This window comes from Phascolarctos cinereus, unplaced genomic scaffold (genome assembly GCF_003287225.1).
Source record: "Phascolarctos cinereus isolate Bilbo 61053 unplaced genomic scaffold, phaCin_HiC Scaffold_4;HRSCAF=312, whole genome shotgun sequence".
NCBI lineage: Eukaryota > Metazoa > Chordata > Mammalia > Diprotodontia > Phascolarctidae > Phascolarctos > Phascolarctos cinereus.
In genome coordinates, this window is record NW_027555847.1 from 721,946,035 (window position 1) to 721,958,522 (window position 12,488).

General features: G+C 51.3%; 1 protein-coding gene across 3 annotated transcripts in view; it reads right to left on the reverse strand.

Moving 5' to 3' along the window:
* The window catches only part of HIRA (histone cell cycle regulator), an 86,114-nt gene that overhangs the window by 44,126 nt on the left and 29,500 nt on the right, over nucleotides 1–12,488 (reverse strand). Inside the window, exons 2-5 of one of the 3 annotated variants that reach the window (XM_020996404.2) lie at nucleotides 8,357–8,419; nucleotides 5,949–6,059; nucleotides 4,227–4,317; nucleotides 3,410–3,504 (exon numbers count right to left, since the gene is read on the reverse strand). In XM_020996404.2, the coding sequence (XP_020852063.1) occupies nucleotides 3,410–3,504; nucleotides 4,227–4,317; nucleotides 5,949–6,059; nucleotides 8,357–8,419 (360 nt within the window). Of the gene's footprint in view, nucleotides 1–3,409; nucleotides 3,505–4,226; nucleotides 4,318–5,738; nucleotides 6,060–8,356; nucleotides 8,420–12,488 lie in introns of those variants that run through there. The other 2 variants (XM_020996405.2, XM_078154451.1) reach the window with 2 other exon arrangements.

Sequence of the window (12,488 nt, forward strand, 5' to 3'; positions counted from 1 at the left end):
TGTGCTAGGCCATCGGGAGGGCCTCTGGCTCCCGGGCAGCACCCAGCTCGACCCCAAGGCAGCCTCCCCAGGGACGTACAGCAACAGCTTCTCATCTACCAGGGAGACGACACTACGGGGCCACGCAGAGAGCAAATGCTTCAGTCTCCTCCGGGCTGCGAGGAGCTGACCTCTGCATCACGGCTACGCTCTCTGGGGCCCAGTTTCATAAGAAAATTAAACCTCATTTGGTATTTCACTAAGCGCGAGGCCAAAGAGTAAAAGTGAACTGAGTCTGCAGAGGGGAACTGAAGCATTCTGGGAGCTGGACAAAATGCTCGCCAACACAGCAGGGACAGTGTGGCGGCACAGGACAGAAGGGCCAAACTGACGGGTGGGCAGGAATCTAATGAAGACGGGGACCCGACACGGCTGCTAACCAATGTTCCAGCATCTCCTCTCGGGGGCTACACGGTGGGAAACAGCACGAGCAGGGGCTCCATACAGCTGGGAAGCCTGGCCCCAAGGCTCTGCGACCATTGACCTACCACTCAGACCCACGCCTCCCACCGCCACCACACTGAGAAGTTTCCTCACAACCACCGCGGGGAGCGGGTAGGATAACGAGGTTCCAAAGAGTCACTAACAGTTCAAGGTCAACGCAGAAGGAAGTCTCCAGTGATTGAGTGCCCCAACGTTTGGCCCGTGTTGGTCCCGGACAACAAAACCGGAGGAGAAGCCAGGGCTGGGCTGGGATCTGCACAGGTCAAGCAGAAAATACGTCAATGTTCTTCTCCAAACAGAATGTAAGCTCCCTGAGATCCCAGCCCAGGCAAGGCTCTTAATCGATATTTGCTGACTGATGAATAGATTGAAGGAAATCAGAGTCAGATTATTTGCAGGTCTGACCTTTGTGACTACCCCCCCAGTGTTCAAGGCACCAGACGCAGCTGCTACGTGCATGCGTGAATAAATGAAAATCATTTAGTCTGTGCTAAGTACTGCACTGAGCATAGGAGGCATAGACAAAAAGAACTAGACAGCGCCTGCTCCAAGAGGGTAAACAACACACACCAGAATCTGGCTGCGGATTGGACGGAAAAGGCCGCAAGTCCCTCGGAAGTCCGGGCAGCAGCAGGACAAGTGCTGAGTTCTGGGGGCTGGGGACAGCCATGGGCTCTTCCTGTCCCCTCACCCTCACATAAGGTATGAAGGATGGGAAGGGGACGGCTCTACCCAAAGTGACCCATAATGCTCTCTCAGCTGCCAAATCCAATGGCCTCTCCATCCTCCTCCTCGGCCTCCATCCATCACTCTCTCTTCCCAGATCCTCTCTTCTCTCTGAGTGTTCAGGACATCCCTCCCCTCCCCTAGTTCTCCTCCCCACCCCCCCGACCCTGGCTCCTTCTGCCTCCTTGGCTGGATTCTCCTCCAGGTCATGCCCTCTCACCACAGGTGCCCCTCAGGGCTCAGTCCTGGCAATCCCATCAGCTCCCTTGGATTTAATGACCAGTCTATGCTGACAATTCTCTGAGCTGCCTTTCCTGCCCCAAGCTCTCCGCTCACCTCCCATCTCCCATATCCAACTGCCCTCTCAGACATTTCAAGCTACATGTCCAGTAGACAGCTTAAATTCAATGTGTCCAAAATGCAACTCATTATCTTGACCCTCCTACTTTCCCATTACTACAGAGGACCACACCCCCCTCCCACTCCCTCAGCTCACCCCCCAAGTATCCTCCTGGACTCCTCACTATCTCTCACTGCCCACAGCCAAGCTGGTGCCAAGGCCCGTCAACGTCGCCTTCCCAACTCTATCGAACTCGCCCCCTTCTCTCCTCGGCCTCCAGCCTGGTGCAGGCCCTCATCCCCTCATACCTGGACTATCAGAATCACCTGCAGGCGGCTCTGCCTGGCTCCAGCCTCTCCCCACTCCAGTTCATCCCCCACTGAGCCACCAAAGGGATTTTCCTAAAGCTCAGGTAGGACCACGTCACCCCTCCTCTCACTCCATAAACTCCAGTGGCTCCCTGCTGCCTCCAGGAGCAAACCCTCAGAGCCCTCCCTAATGCTTCCAGTCTTCTCACACCTCACACCCCACCACGTCCTCTTTGCTCCAACTGGCCTCCCAGCTATTCCATAAACAAGACCCTCCACCTTTTGGCTCTGGGCATTTTCTCTGGCCATTGTCCATGCCTCCCTCCACTCTAACTACTGACCTCCCCGGCTGCCTCCCCACCCCCCAAGGCAATTGAGGTTAAGTGACTTGTCCAGGGTCACACGACTAGTGTCAGGTGTCTGAGGCTGGAGTTGAATCAGGGCCTCCTGAGTCCAGGGCCAGTGCTCTATCCACTTCACCATCTAGCTGCCCCTCCCTGGCTTCCTCTAAGTTCCAGTGAAAACGGAAGCATTCCCCAGCCCAACCCTTCTTAATTCTGGTGCCTTCCCTCTGTTAATGTACTTGCTATTTATCTTATACAGGGCTTACTCTGTGCATGTCTGTTTGCATGTCGTCCCCTGCATTAGACCATGAGCTCTCCGAGGACAGAGACTGTCTTCTGCCTCTGTTGGTATCCACAGAAAGGAGCACAGTGCCTGGCATACGGCAGTGCTTAGTAAATGTGTACTGACTGACAGAATAAGCTGACAGGAGGAGATGGGGTATCTGTGCGTGCCTGTGCGGAACGAGTGCTGATGTCTGGACGTGATGGACTTTCTGGGCGAGGGACTTGGGACCAGAAGACTGGAGCTGAAGAGGCCTTGGCAATCCCCTAGTCTAAGTCGCTGTCTTACAGAAGCCCAGAAGCCTTTGACTTGCCTCAGGGCCAGGAAAAGAAGCAGGCCTGCCAGCTCCAGCATCCACTCCATGAATGCTGCCCTGCTAACGGAACATGCAAATGCCCAAGCTTCAGCTTGGTTCAGAGGCTGGAGGAAGATGGCCAACAGAGCCCCAAGACAGAGGAACTGATGGATGAGGCAGAGGGGAGAACGGGAGGGACGGGAGAAAAGGACTGTGATGGGGAGGGAGGGAAGGAAGAAGAGGGGGAAAGGGAGGGAGAGGACAAAGAGAGGAAGATGGTGGGGGGAAGAGAGAGGAAAACCATGGCAGGCCTTCCAAGCAAGAGCCCCTTCTTCCCAGGAGGTTCCACAGGTGGAGGGAAGGGTGCAGAGGGTCCCAATCCAGGATGCACAGGCTGGGGAACATCTCAGAAATCCCATCCTCTTGCCTCTTCTCTTAAAACAAAGGCCCAGAGTGGGGAAGACGGCCCAGGGGGCAAGGAGCAAGGCCGTCGCCAGCATCTGGCCCCTGCTCCCCTGATTCCTCTTCCCATTAAAGCTCAGTGACCCCGGACCTCTGCAAAGAGGGGAGGCAGAGCCTCCCGGGCCATCTCTGGGCTCTTCTGAACCAATCAAATGGACATTCACTCACCGCCTGAATGGCTTCTGAGAATCGACACACATCGCCATTGCTCCACGTTGGCAAGCTTACTACTGGAACCAAAAACAGTGCTGGGGCCGATGTATCTGTGTGAGAAAGAAGCCAAGAGGTCACCAAACACCACAGATGCAAAGGACACACAAGGTGCTGAGACAGGGCTGCATGGATGGGCCTCTCTGAGGAGGGGCACCGAGGTCTGCGCTTTTGTGGACACTGCTCCAGGGGGTCCTGACGTCTAGCGTCTTCACTAACATGACCTCTGCAGCCTCCCTACCACGGGTATGAGCCAATGATGGCTGGTGCATCTACAGCGCAGGCTAGCAGTCCCACTGAGCCAGCACTACAGGCATTATTATCCCCACTGATTAGAGAGCAAGTCACATTTCCATAACTCTTAAATGGCAGGGATGGAATCCAAGGAAAGGAATCCCTTTTACAGATTAGGAAACTGAGGCACAATCAGGATAAATGACTTGTCTAGGGTCACTCAGCCAGAAGCATCAGAGCAGGACCCCAAACTGGAGCTCATTTCACCACAAACAGAGGAAGAAACTGAGACTCTGAGATGTTAGTGCTTTGCTCAAGGTTCCATAGGGATCGAGCGTCAAGGCCAGGGCCTGAGTCCAAAAGCCCAGCACAGCAGAGCTGTGGCAGGACTCAGCTTCAGGCTTGAGCTGAGCATCCCCTTGGGGGCTCCAGGAAGAGTCCCCCAAACGGAGTGGATGACCATCCAAGGAGGGGACAGGGAAAGGGGGAACTGGACAACAAGAGCTCCAAAAACAGACAGGAGAAAGGAAAGGATGCTTACGTGGCCCGCTTCCACACCATAATCAGTTTGTCATCTCCCCCAGATGCTAAATACATGCCACTGTTTGACCACCGAACACAGTTCACACAAGCTAGGAAGAAAAAGAAAAGAAGCTGATGAAAATCCCAAACTCGTGCCCATTTCCTCTTCTGCAGGCTCTGGTCCAAGAGTCACAGGTCCGACGTGTGAGCCATGAGCCGGCGCTCTGCCCAAGACGGCGGCGGCAGCTGAGGGCAGGGGAACACCTGCATTTATCTGCATCACAGCTGAAAAGCTTCTCAGCATGAGCAGCAATCAGTCAACGCTTTAACCGAGGCCACAGCTCGCCAAGAGGCCCCGTCCCTCAGCGGATCTCTGCGCCAGCAAGTGCACTGACGTCCCACTGGACACACGGAGACTCCCGCTCTGGTTTGATACCTACCGGATTTGGCTAAGAGGTATTGCAGTTTGGGGAGGGAGAAACATTAAGTGACCTGGGGAGCCATTAAAGTCAGCAGTCACAATCCGGCTGACAGAGCATTTCTGGATTTGAGGGGATGTAACGTGAACCATGTCTTTCCTTCCCCCTGGGGCACATCCTAGAGCTGGAACAAGCCCAGAGGAACGCATGAGCGCAGGGACCACCAAAGTGGATATCTGCTCACCAAAGCAGGGGAGCCCCACAGGCATAATAAATGACTTACTCTGCCTGGGAGACCTGGCCCTTTTCAGAGCACAGCCACCAAGGCAGACGGACCTTGCATGTATAAATAAGGACATCAGACAGTTTCCACCAGGTGAAGCTGCGGCTTCCAGGGGGTTCACGGCTCGGTCCTCAGGAGAACCGAGTTAGGGCTGAGAGAATGAAAGCGACTGTCACCAAAGTGGCCTGTGGCCAGCCTGGGCCAGGGCACACAGGGTGCTCCAGGAGCAAGGATGGGGGAGGAGCATCTGAGACCAGATTAAAGGCCCAGAGGACAAATGCCAAAGGGACCTTGGAGCTCAGTCATTCGGTGCACACATTCCATTTTACAGATCAGGCCACGAGGGCCCAGGAGAAGCTCAGTAACCTGGCCAGAGTCACACAACTAGCAAGTGGCCAAGCTGGGATTTGAACCAGGCCCTCTGACTGCACATCCAGGGCTCCTTCTATCAAACCGTGAAAGGCGACGCACTGAGGGACAGAAGGATGGACTAGCTACAACTCGTGGGGAACCAGCAGGGGAACAGCAAAGCTGAAAATACCGTGAAAATAAAATAGTCTCACCAGGGTCAAGGGGAGGGGAGATTAAGCCACAAACACAGAAAAGGACATCTATGACATCCAGGCAGGTCCCCAGAGGGGTCCTGGTAGAGAAACCCCGGGAACCACACTTGTCCGACTGGCAAACCAGAGCGAGCAGTCCATTCTCTACCCCCTTCCCCAGAACCTTCCTGTTGCTAGGAAGCTGGACCCAAAGATGCACAAGACATGTGTGGAAGCCCTATCGAATCAGGCGGTAAGACTCATGAGCAGGAAATCACCAGAGGTACCTGCAGGACTGTCCAAAGGTGGTTCTGTGGGTTGGCCAAGTCTTCTGCTGAATAACTCAACCAGGTGTGTAGCCAACATCTGTGCCTTCTGACAGCAGACCGGGGACATTTACCGCTGCACGGGGCCTTATATTTCTAATTACAAACACATGGGCTAACTTTGGGCAATCTGCCAACACGCAAAGCCCACGAAGGGCTGTTCTGTAATACCTAAGTGATTGTCCATCTGGCAAAGCATCTTGGGAATATTTTCATTCTTTTCATCTTCCTCTTTGAGGACTGGAGCCATATTCCAGATCACAACCTTCCCAGAATCTTGCCCTACAAGGAATAGGAGAGAAGATGTCAACAGACCCCAGAGTGCAGCATTCTGAACAGGTTGCCTTGATTCCAGCAGGTGTCAAACAGCTCTCTACTTCCAAGCATGACAATGTACCTGTCAAACTAACTGCACATCAACAGACCAGAAACTGAGGAAACATCAAACAGGGATGATCTAGAGGAAAAAAGCACAACACACTAAAGCAGAAGCCCTCAAACCCCCTCCTGGCCCTGGGAGGAAGCCAGGTGTGGAGATGCACCAGTCTGGGCTGGAGCCCTAGCTTGGCCTCGATTCCCTGGGGGCGCTTGGGCAGGTGCCTATACTGACGAGGCCTCAGGGCATGCCCGTGGGGGGCCAGGCACGGCACTGGGTGCTGGTGAGCACTACAGAGACACACTCCACACAGCCCGGGCCTTCCAGGGGCTCACGTTCTCCCTACGCTCATTCCACACATCTGGGCTTGGCCGGTGTTTCTGCTAAGTTTCAGGTGTGTTCCGAAGGATCCACGGTGATGAATGGCACCTCTACTCTCAGCTCTGTGCCACCCAGCCTGTGAACGCTGACTGGGGAGCTCAGAAAGAAGATGGCCAGAGGAATGTAGACTTCTGGCACATTCTGACCAAGATCCAGCCAAAGGTGGCCTGTCTGAAGTCAGAGGCCTGGGATCAATTCCTCACTCTGCAACTTGCTACCATGGACCAGTGTCCCCTCTTCTCTGGGCCCAAGGGTCCTTACAGATGCCAACTAAGGTCTATTCTAATCCTAAAGTCTATGAGCAGGCATGCACATGCACGCCCACACCTCCATCTCACAGAGTCACAGGAGAGCATGGAAATATGCCAGTCGAAGGTCTCCAAACCATACAAAGCACACGGAGGAGCCTTATTAATGTGCCCTCCTCATAAAACACTGTAAGGGGGAACTGGGGTCTTTGGAAGAGCTACTCCTGCTTGGTGATGGCTCCCACTGGTACTTCCCTGTGGGGTGGGATGCTAAAGCTGTGAGGTCACTTGGGCTCAGGAGTGCTGAGGTCTGCAGCTAAAGCTGACCAGTGTCTAGACTACTCTGGCATGGATACGATGAACCTCAGGGGCCAGGGCGCCACCAGGCTGCCACTGCCAACCACTCCCTCCCCTCCCAGGCTGGCTTCATTCTCCACAACACAACGCGCAGGCACCAAACAGTGAGCACATGGCCAGTAGTAGTATCCCAGGCTGTTCTGGGCTGGTTCCCCAGTTGCAGATGGAACCCAACACCAAGAAGATGCCAGCAGGACACCAAGTTTACTGTCTCAGTCTGAATACAGACAAGCACTTGTGTGCACCTGCTCTGGGGGTTCTTTCTCAGGGGAACTTTAGCCAAGCTCTTCCCTTCCCAGAGCCCTGCCTCCATTCAGACTCCACTCACCGGCTCCCTGCACACTCCTGGGGCCTCATTCACTCTGGGCTTTGAGTTACTGGTCAGAAAAGGGACTTGGGCAAGACGCTCCCAGAGCTTCACAGGATTAGGAATGAGCAGAAACCTACAACATTCCTTGAGGAAAGTGACACCCTCCATTCTACAAGGAAGAGCAAGGCCCAGGCAGCTAGGGGCCCTGCCCAGGTCACCCAGTCCCAAAGGACAGAAACAACATTCAGATGCAACTTGGGACTCTTGGCTTTTCCCAGGAATTGAGGACGCTGGTTACAGGCCAGCTAAAAGTTCCTGCTCCAGTCAGCTCAACTCCAACTAATCCTTTATGACACAAAAACATGGCTATCTAATGGGTACTGCTGAGAGCCGAAAAGTAAATGAAAATAAACTTACTTGCCCACCATCCAAGTTCTTTGTCCCGGGTGGGTAAGAGGGCCTGCATAAACTGTACAGCTTAACTGAACCAAGTCACTGAATCACAGAACCTCAGAGTTGGGAGGAAGGGAAGGACCTTAGAATGTGGCAGGGGCCTTGGAACAGGGGATGTCAGGCCTGGGAGGGGTGTTAGAGAACAGGAAATAAGGGCTCAGGAGTCAGAAGGCTTGAACAAGGTCACACAGAGGCAGAGCCAGAACTAGTTACCAAGTCTCCCCATTTAGTTCTTTTTACTACAATGTAAAGTCATTCTCCATTGTCACTGAACATTTAACAAACACAAAATCATGTTCATATTAGTTTGAGTGAGATTTAGAATGGTGTATTTGTGACCAGGATGTTCATACACATACAGTGTGTGTGTGGCACACGTGTGTGTGCGCGCGCACGCGTATGCCCTGTCTGGCTGTAACATGCCCTCTCCCCTTCCAATTAACTATGGACCTACCTTGCCCTCCAGTTGCAAACTTGGTCCCATCAGGATGAATATCAACAGAAAAAATTGGTTTGCCTGGAGAGAAAAGAAAAGGGGAAACATCTCAATGGGCCTCTATTCCTTAGAAGACAATAAGATACAAGGACATTTCTATAGTGAAGGTTACCTTTGTTATTGTGGTCATCACAACAATAGCTAACTTCTACATAGTATTTTTAAGTTAGGGGAACATTTCTGGTACAACAACCTTGTAAGAGGATGATACAATTATTATTGCTCCCATTTTACAGATGGGAAAACCCAGGCTCAGAAGTGGAATGTCCTTCCCAAAGGCCCACAGCTCCTAAGTGTGGGAGCCAGGATTTGAATCAAGATCTTTGGACTCCAAGACCAGTGCTCCCTGTACCCCACCAACCAAGCACTTTTTCCAAATGCTTTTCTCCTTATCTACTTCTGAGAGTGGCTGGCTGCACGGTCGGCAGAGCCGCATGATAAATACTCAAGAGTTCAAAATCTAAGCAGAGGTTCCCCTCGACCAGAGGGTCTTAGCTTGGGCTTGGTGCACTGGATTCTTAATATTCTGATTAACTACATTTCAGTGTAATTGGTTTCTTTTCAAATTTAGTGTATTTTATTTTTTGCATTTAAAAACATGATTCTTAGAAGGGATCCCTAAGCTTCACCACTGAGGAGAGGTCGAGGCCAACGGACAAAACTGGTTCGAAATCCCTGCTGTTTCTATAGTCTAGGTCTTAAGAGGGACAATCTTGAATTGCCTTGGGGAGTAGGAGCTGGCCCAACTTACTGTCCTTTAATTTTTCATATCTGTAACTCTCGTTGACTCTTCACAGTCGGGCAGAAATGGCACACAGTGGGCACAGGAACAGATTAAACAAACACCTCTCTGAAGATCCAGGCCTCGATTTCCCACTGCTCAGTGGCCATCTTGACCTAAGGACCTGCCATCACTTCAAGCTCAACATGGCCTACATTTCTCTTCTTTCTCCCAAAGCCCTATTTCCCTTGGCAAACAGCCACATCATCTTCTTCCTAATGACCCAGGCAGAATCAAGACCTCCATTTTCTTCTCCAATCACCTGAAATGGCTCCCAAACTTGTGACTATTCTCTGTCCTTCACACAACTGCCCATGTCATAAGAGGCATAGGGCAAAGGAGCTCTGGGTCTGAGCTCTGAAGGGCTCAGCCACTCACTCCCCAGGTGACCAACCAGGTGACACACCTCACCTCCCTGGGACTAGCCACACAATGAGAGACAGACAGGCACCAGATGATCTCAATGGGCCCTCACACCCTTTAACTCTATGAATCTGAATCAGAATCTTAGTCCACAACCCTGGCCAAAGTAGGCCCCCGCTCAAAAAATGGCTATGCTTTCTCGCTGCTTACCAAGTCAAATGTCAACATCGTACTCTTTATCTTTAGCCAGGGAAAACCTCACAACAAAGAAAACTAAAAATGGCATTGTACCCTACCCACCTATGATGTATCTCTTGGCACTTCAAATGTGACCTTCTTGTCCAATGACCAAGCAGACCCACACTAGAGGAAATGAACCATAGCATTACCAGGATAGACTCTCTTCCTACAAACAAAATCAGAAGACGGCAGCAGCTAAGACGTAGCAGCTGAACAGAAGGCCCACTGCTTCTCCTTAGCGGGACAGGTAAAGGAGCTAGCAAAGCTGGTTTTCTATTCCTTCCAAAGGCTACATGGGTCATCAGTGTACGGGACGATCAATCACCTCGTACCACAGGGCTCACATTTGAAAATACAACCACGGACACACCAATAACTGTAATATAGGAAGTGAAATCTGTAAAGAATCAGGTAAGAGCCTCCAGATTAATTCACTGCATTTTATGATTTCAATGTAAAATTGGCCAAAAGGGAAGGTGGAAAACATGTTGGAAAACTGGGTTCCAGAGTAGGAACGAGAAGATGTTCTAAGTCTGCTGACAACAGAAGCCTCCTACCTACGTACAAGGAGCCCTTTCTTGCAGAAGAGAGTCAGGAGGCACCAGCCCTGAAGAATGTAGCAAAAACTGGCCCCTGACCTCTCGGGGCTTGAGACAACTCTCAGCGACTCCAAAGTGCAGGGAAGGCACCAACCTGCATTGGCAGAGGAGCTTCCTCCCCTGGGAGATGCCAACAATGCACAGAGCAGGTCCCAATCCCCATGAAAAAGGACAGAGTCAGATTAAAAGCAGTATCAACTCATAAAACAGATGCAATGGTGAAAAAAACAAGTTTAGAGAAAGCTTAATGAGACAGACAATCGAGTGACTTATGCAGTAAGAGCTCCAGGACAAAGGGAAGAGGCCTGTGCAGATGACAGCAAAGGATTCTCTCTACCCAGGCCCAAGAAAGGGAAGCCCCACACGGCACTCTGCCACCACCATTACAGAAGGGCTAAAGCAGAAAGAAGCCTAAAGAAAAGTGAGAAGAGCTGGCCTAGACACGGAGGAGGCAGAGACTGGAAACAGCTCAATTCTGGCATGTCAAGGCACCAAATGCCTGGCATAAGTCAAGGATGTTCTTTCTACTGAAAAAGGCAATCTAGAAAACTGCTAACCCATCCAAACACCTTCTTTTCCATCTCTAGAAAATCTTCATGAGGAGGCAGATAGGTGGCACAATGGATAGAGCACAGGCCCTGGGTTCAGGAGGACCTGAGTTCAAATCCAGCCTCAGACACATAATACTCACTAGTTGTGTGACCCCAGGCAAGTCACTTAACCCCAACTGCTGAGGAAAAAAAAAAGAAAATCTTTATGAGAAAAACATTGACAAAGATTGAGGGCATCGTTGATGAAGGCAGAAGAAAGGAACAAGAAGGCTCTCTGAAGACAACATTCTCTGGCAAAGTGGGTGCCAACCTGCCCAGAGATGGCTTCCTCGTCCAGGAGTTCTGTCCATAATCAAAAGCCCAGGCTCAGTTTTTCCTGTGTCTATTCAATAGCTGATGACATCTTATAGTTTCACAACTGAATAAAAGGTGAATAAGTAACATCCCACAGTGCTTGTTTGTAAACTAGAGATCAAATGAGATAATATTTGTAAAGAGCCCTGAGCACAGTGCCTGGCACATAGTACGTGCTACATAAATGCTTATTTCCTTTCCCCAGGAGAAGAAAAAAATACTATTTGATTCAACAGAGCAAAACATTACTTGAATTACCAGAAAAGAATAACCATTACTAATCAAGACCTAATCAGAAGTGGTGTCCATGACCGTGTGTGTAGCATAGGGGCAGGGTGGCTAGGCAGCAAGACTGAGGAAGAACAAAAGGGCTTTGCCAGTATCCCCACATTATCGATTGCTCTGGAGGAGAAGGCCTCCCCAACATATCAGGTCAGGCACACGCACTGGGTCCTGGCACACGGAATGAGAGATGGCATGAACGAGCACTTGACTCTCTCCCCAGTGCCTGGCATACTAATAGGCGCTCAATAAATACTTGTGAAATTGGAATGAAGGATACACAACGATCGGGATGATGTAATCGAAGAAAGCAGTAAAAGGAAGCTAAACTCGGTAACAGCAATGACCGAGCTGAGGCCCAGAGAGCACGTGATGGGACGGAGGGCTAGGGCTGAGAAAAGTGGTAACCAGAGTCACAGAGCCCATGTCCCGGAGCCCAGGTGCCACCTGGAGCCCCAGTGCCACCCAGAGCCCCATGCCACCTGGAGCCTGCACGCCACCCAGAGCCCATGTAACTGTTTTCTTTATGAGAAGACAGGGCGGTGAATATCCAGAAATTACTCCGATGTCTTTAAAAAAGTCATCAATAAAAAATAAGATGCAACCCTCCTTGGGAGGGACATAGACTAGTCAAAAGCTAAACCAAGATGAATTGAATAGAAGGAGCTACAAAACAAACAATGTGATTCCCTATTACCCTCTAGCACTGAAAGTGACCCAAGACTTCATGGGGTCCTACTAGAACCTGAAACACCAACCCTGTCTGCAAGTGGTCATCCCGCCTCTTCCTGAGGACCTCTGGTGGCAGGGGTGTCCCCCCCCAGCAGCTTTTTCCACTTTAGGGAAGCTGCGGTTCCTAGATGTTTTTCCCTGACCCCACCCCCATCCCTGTTACTTCCCCACCCTTGGCCTTAGTTCTG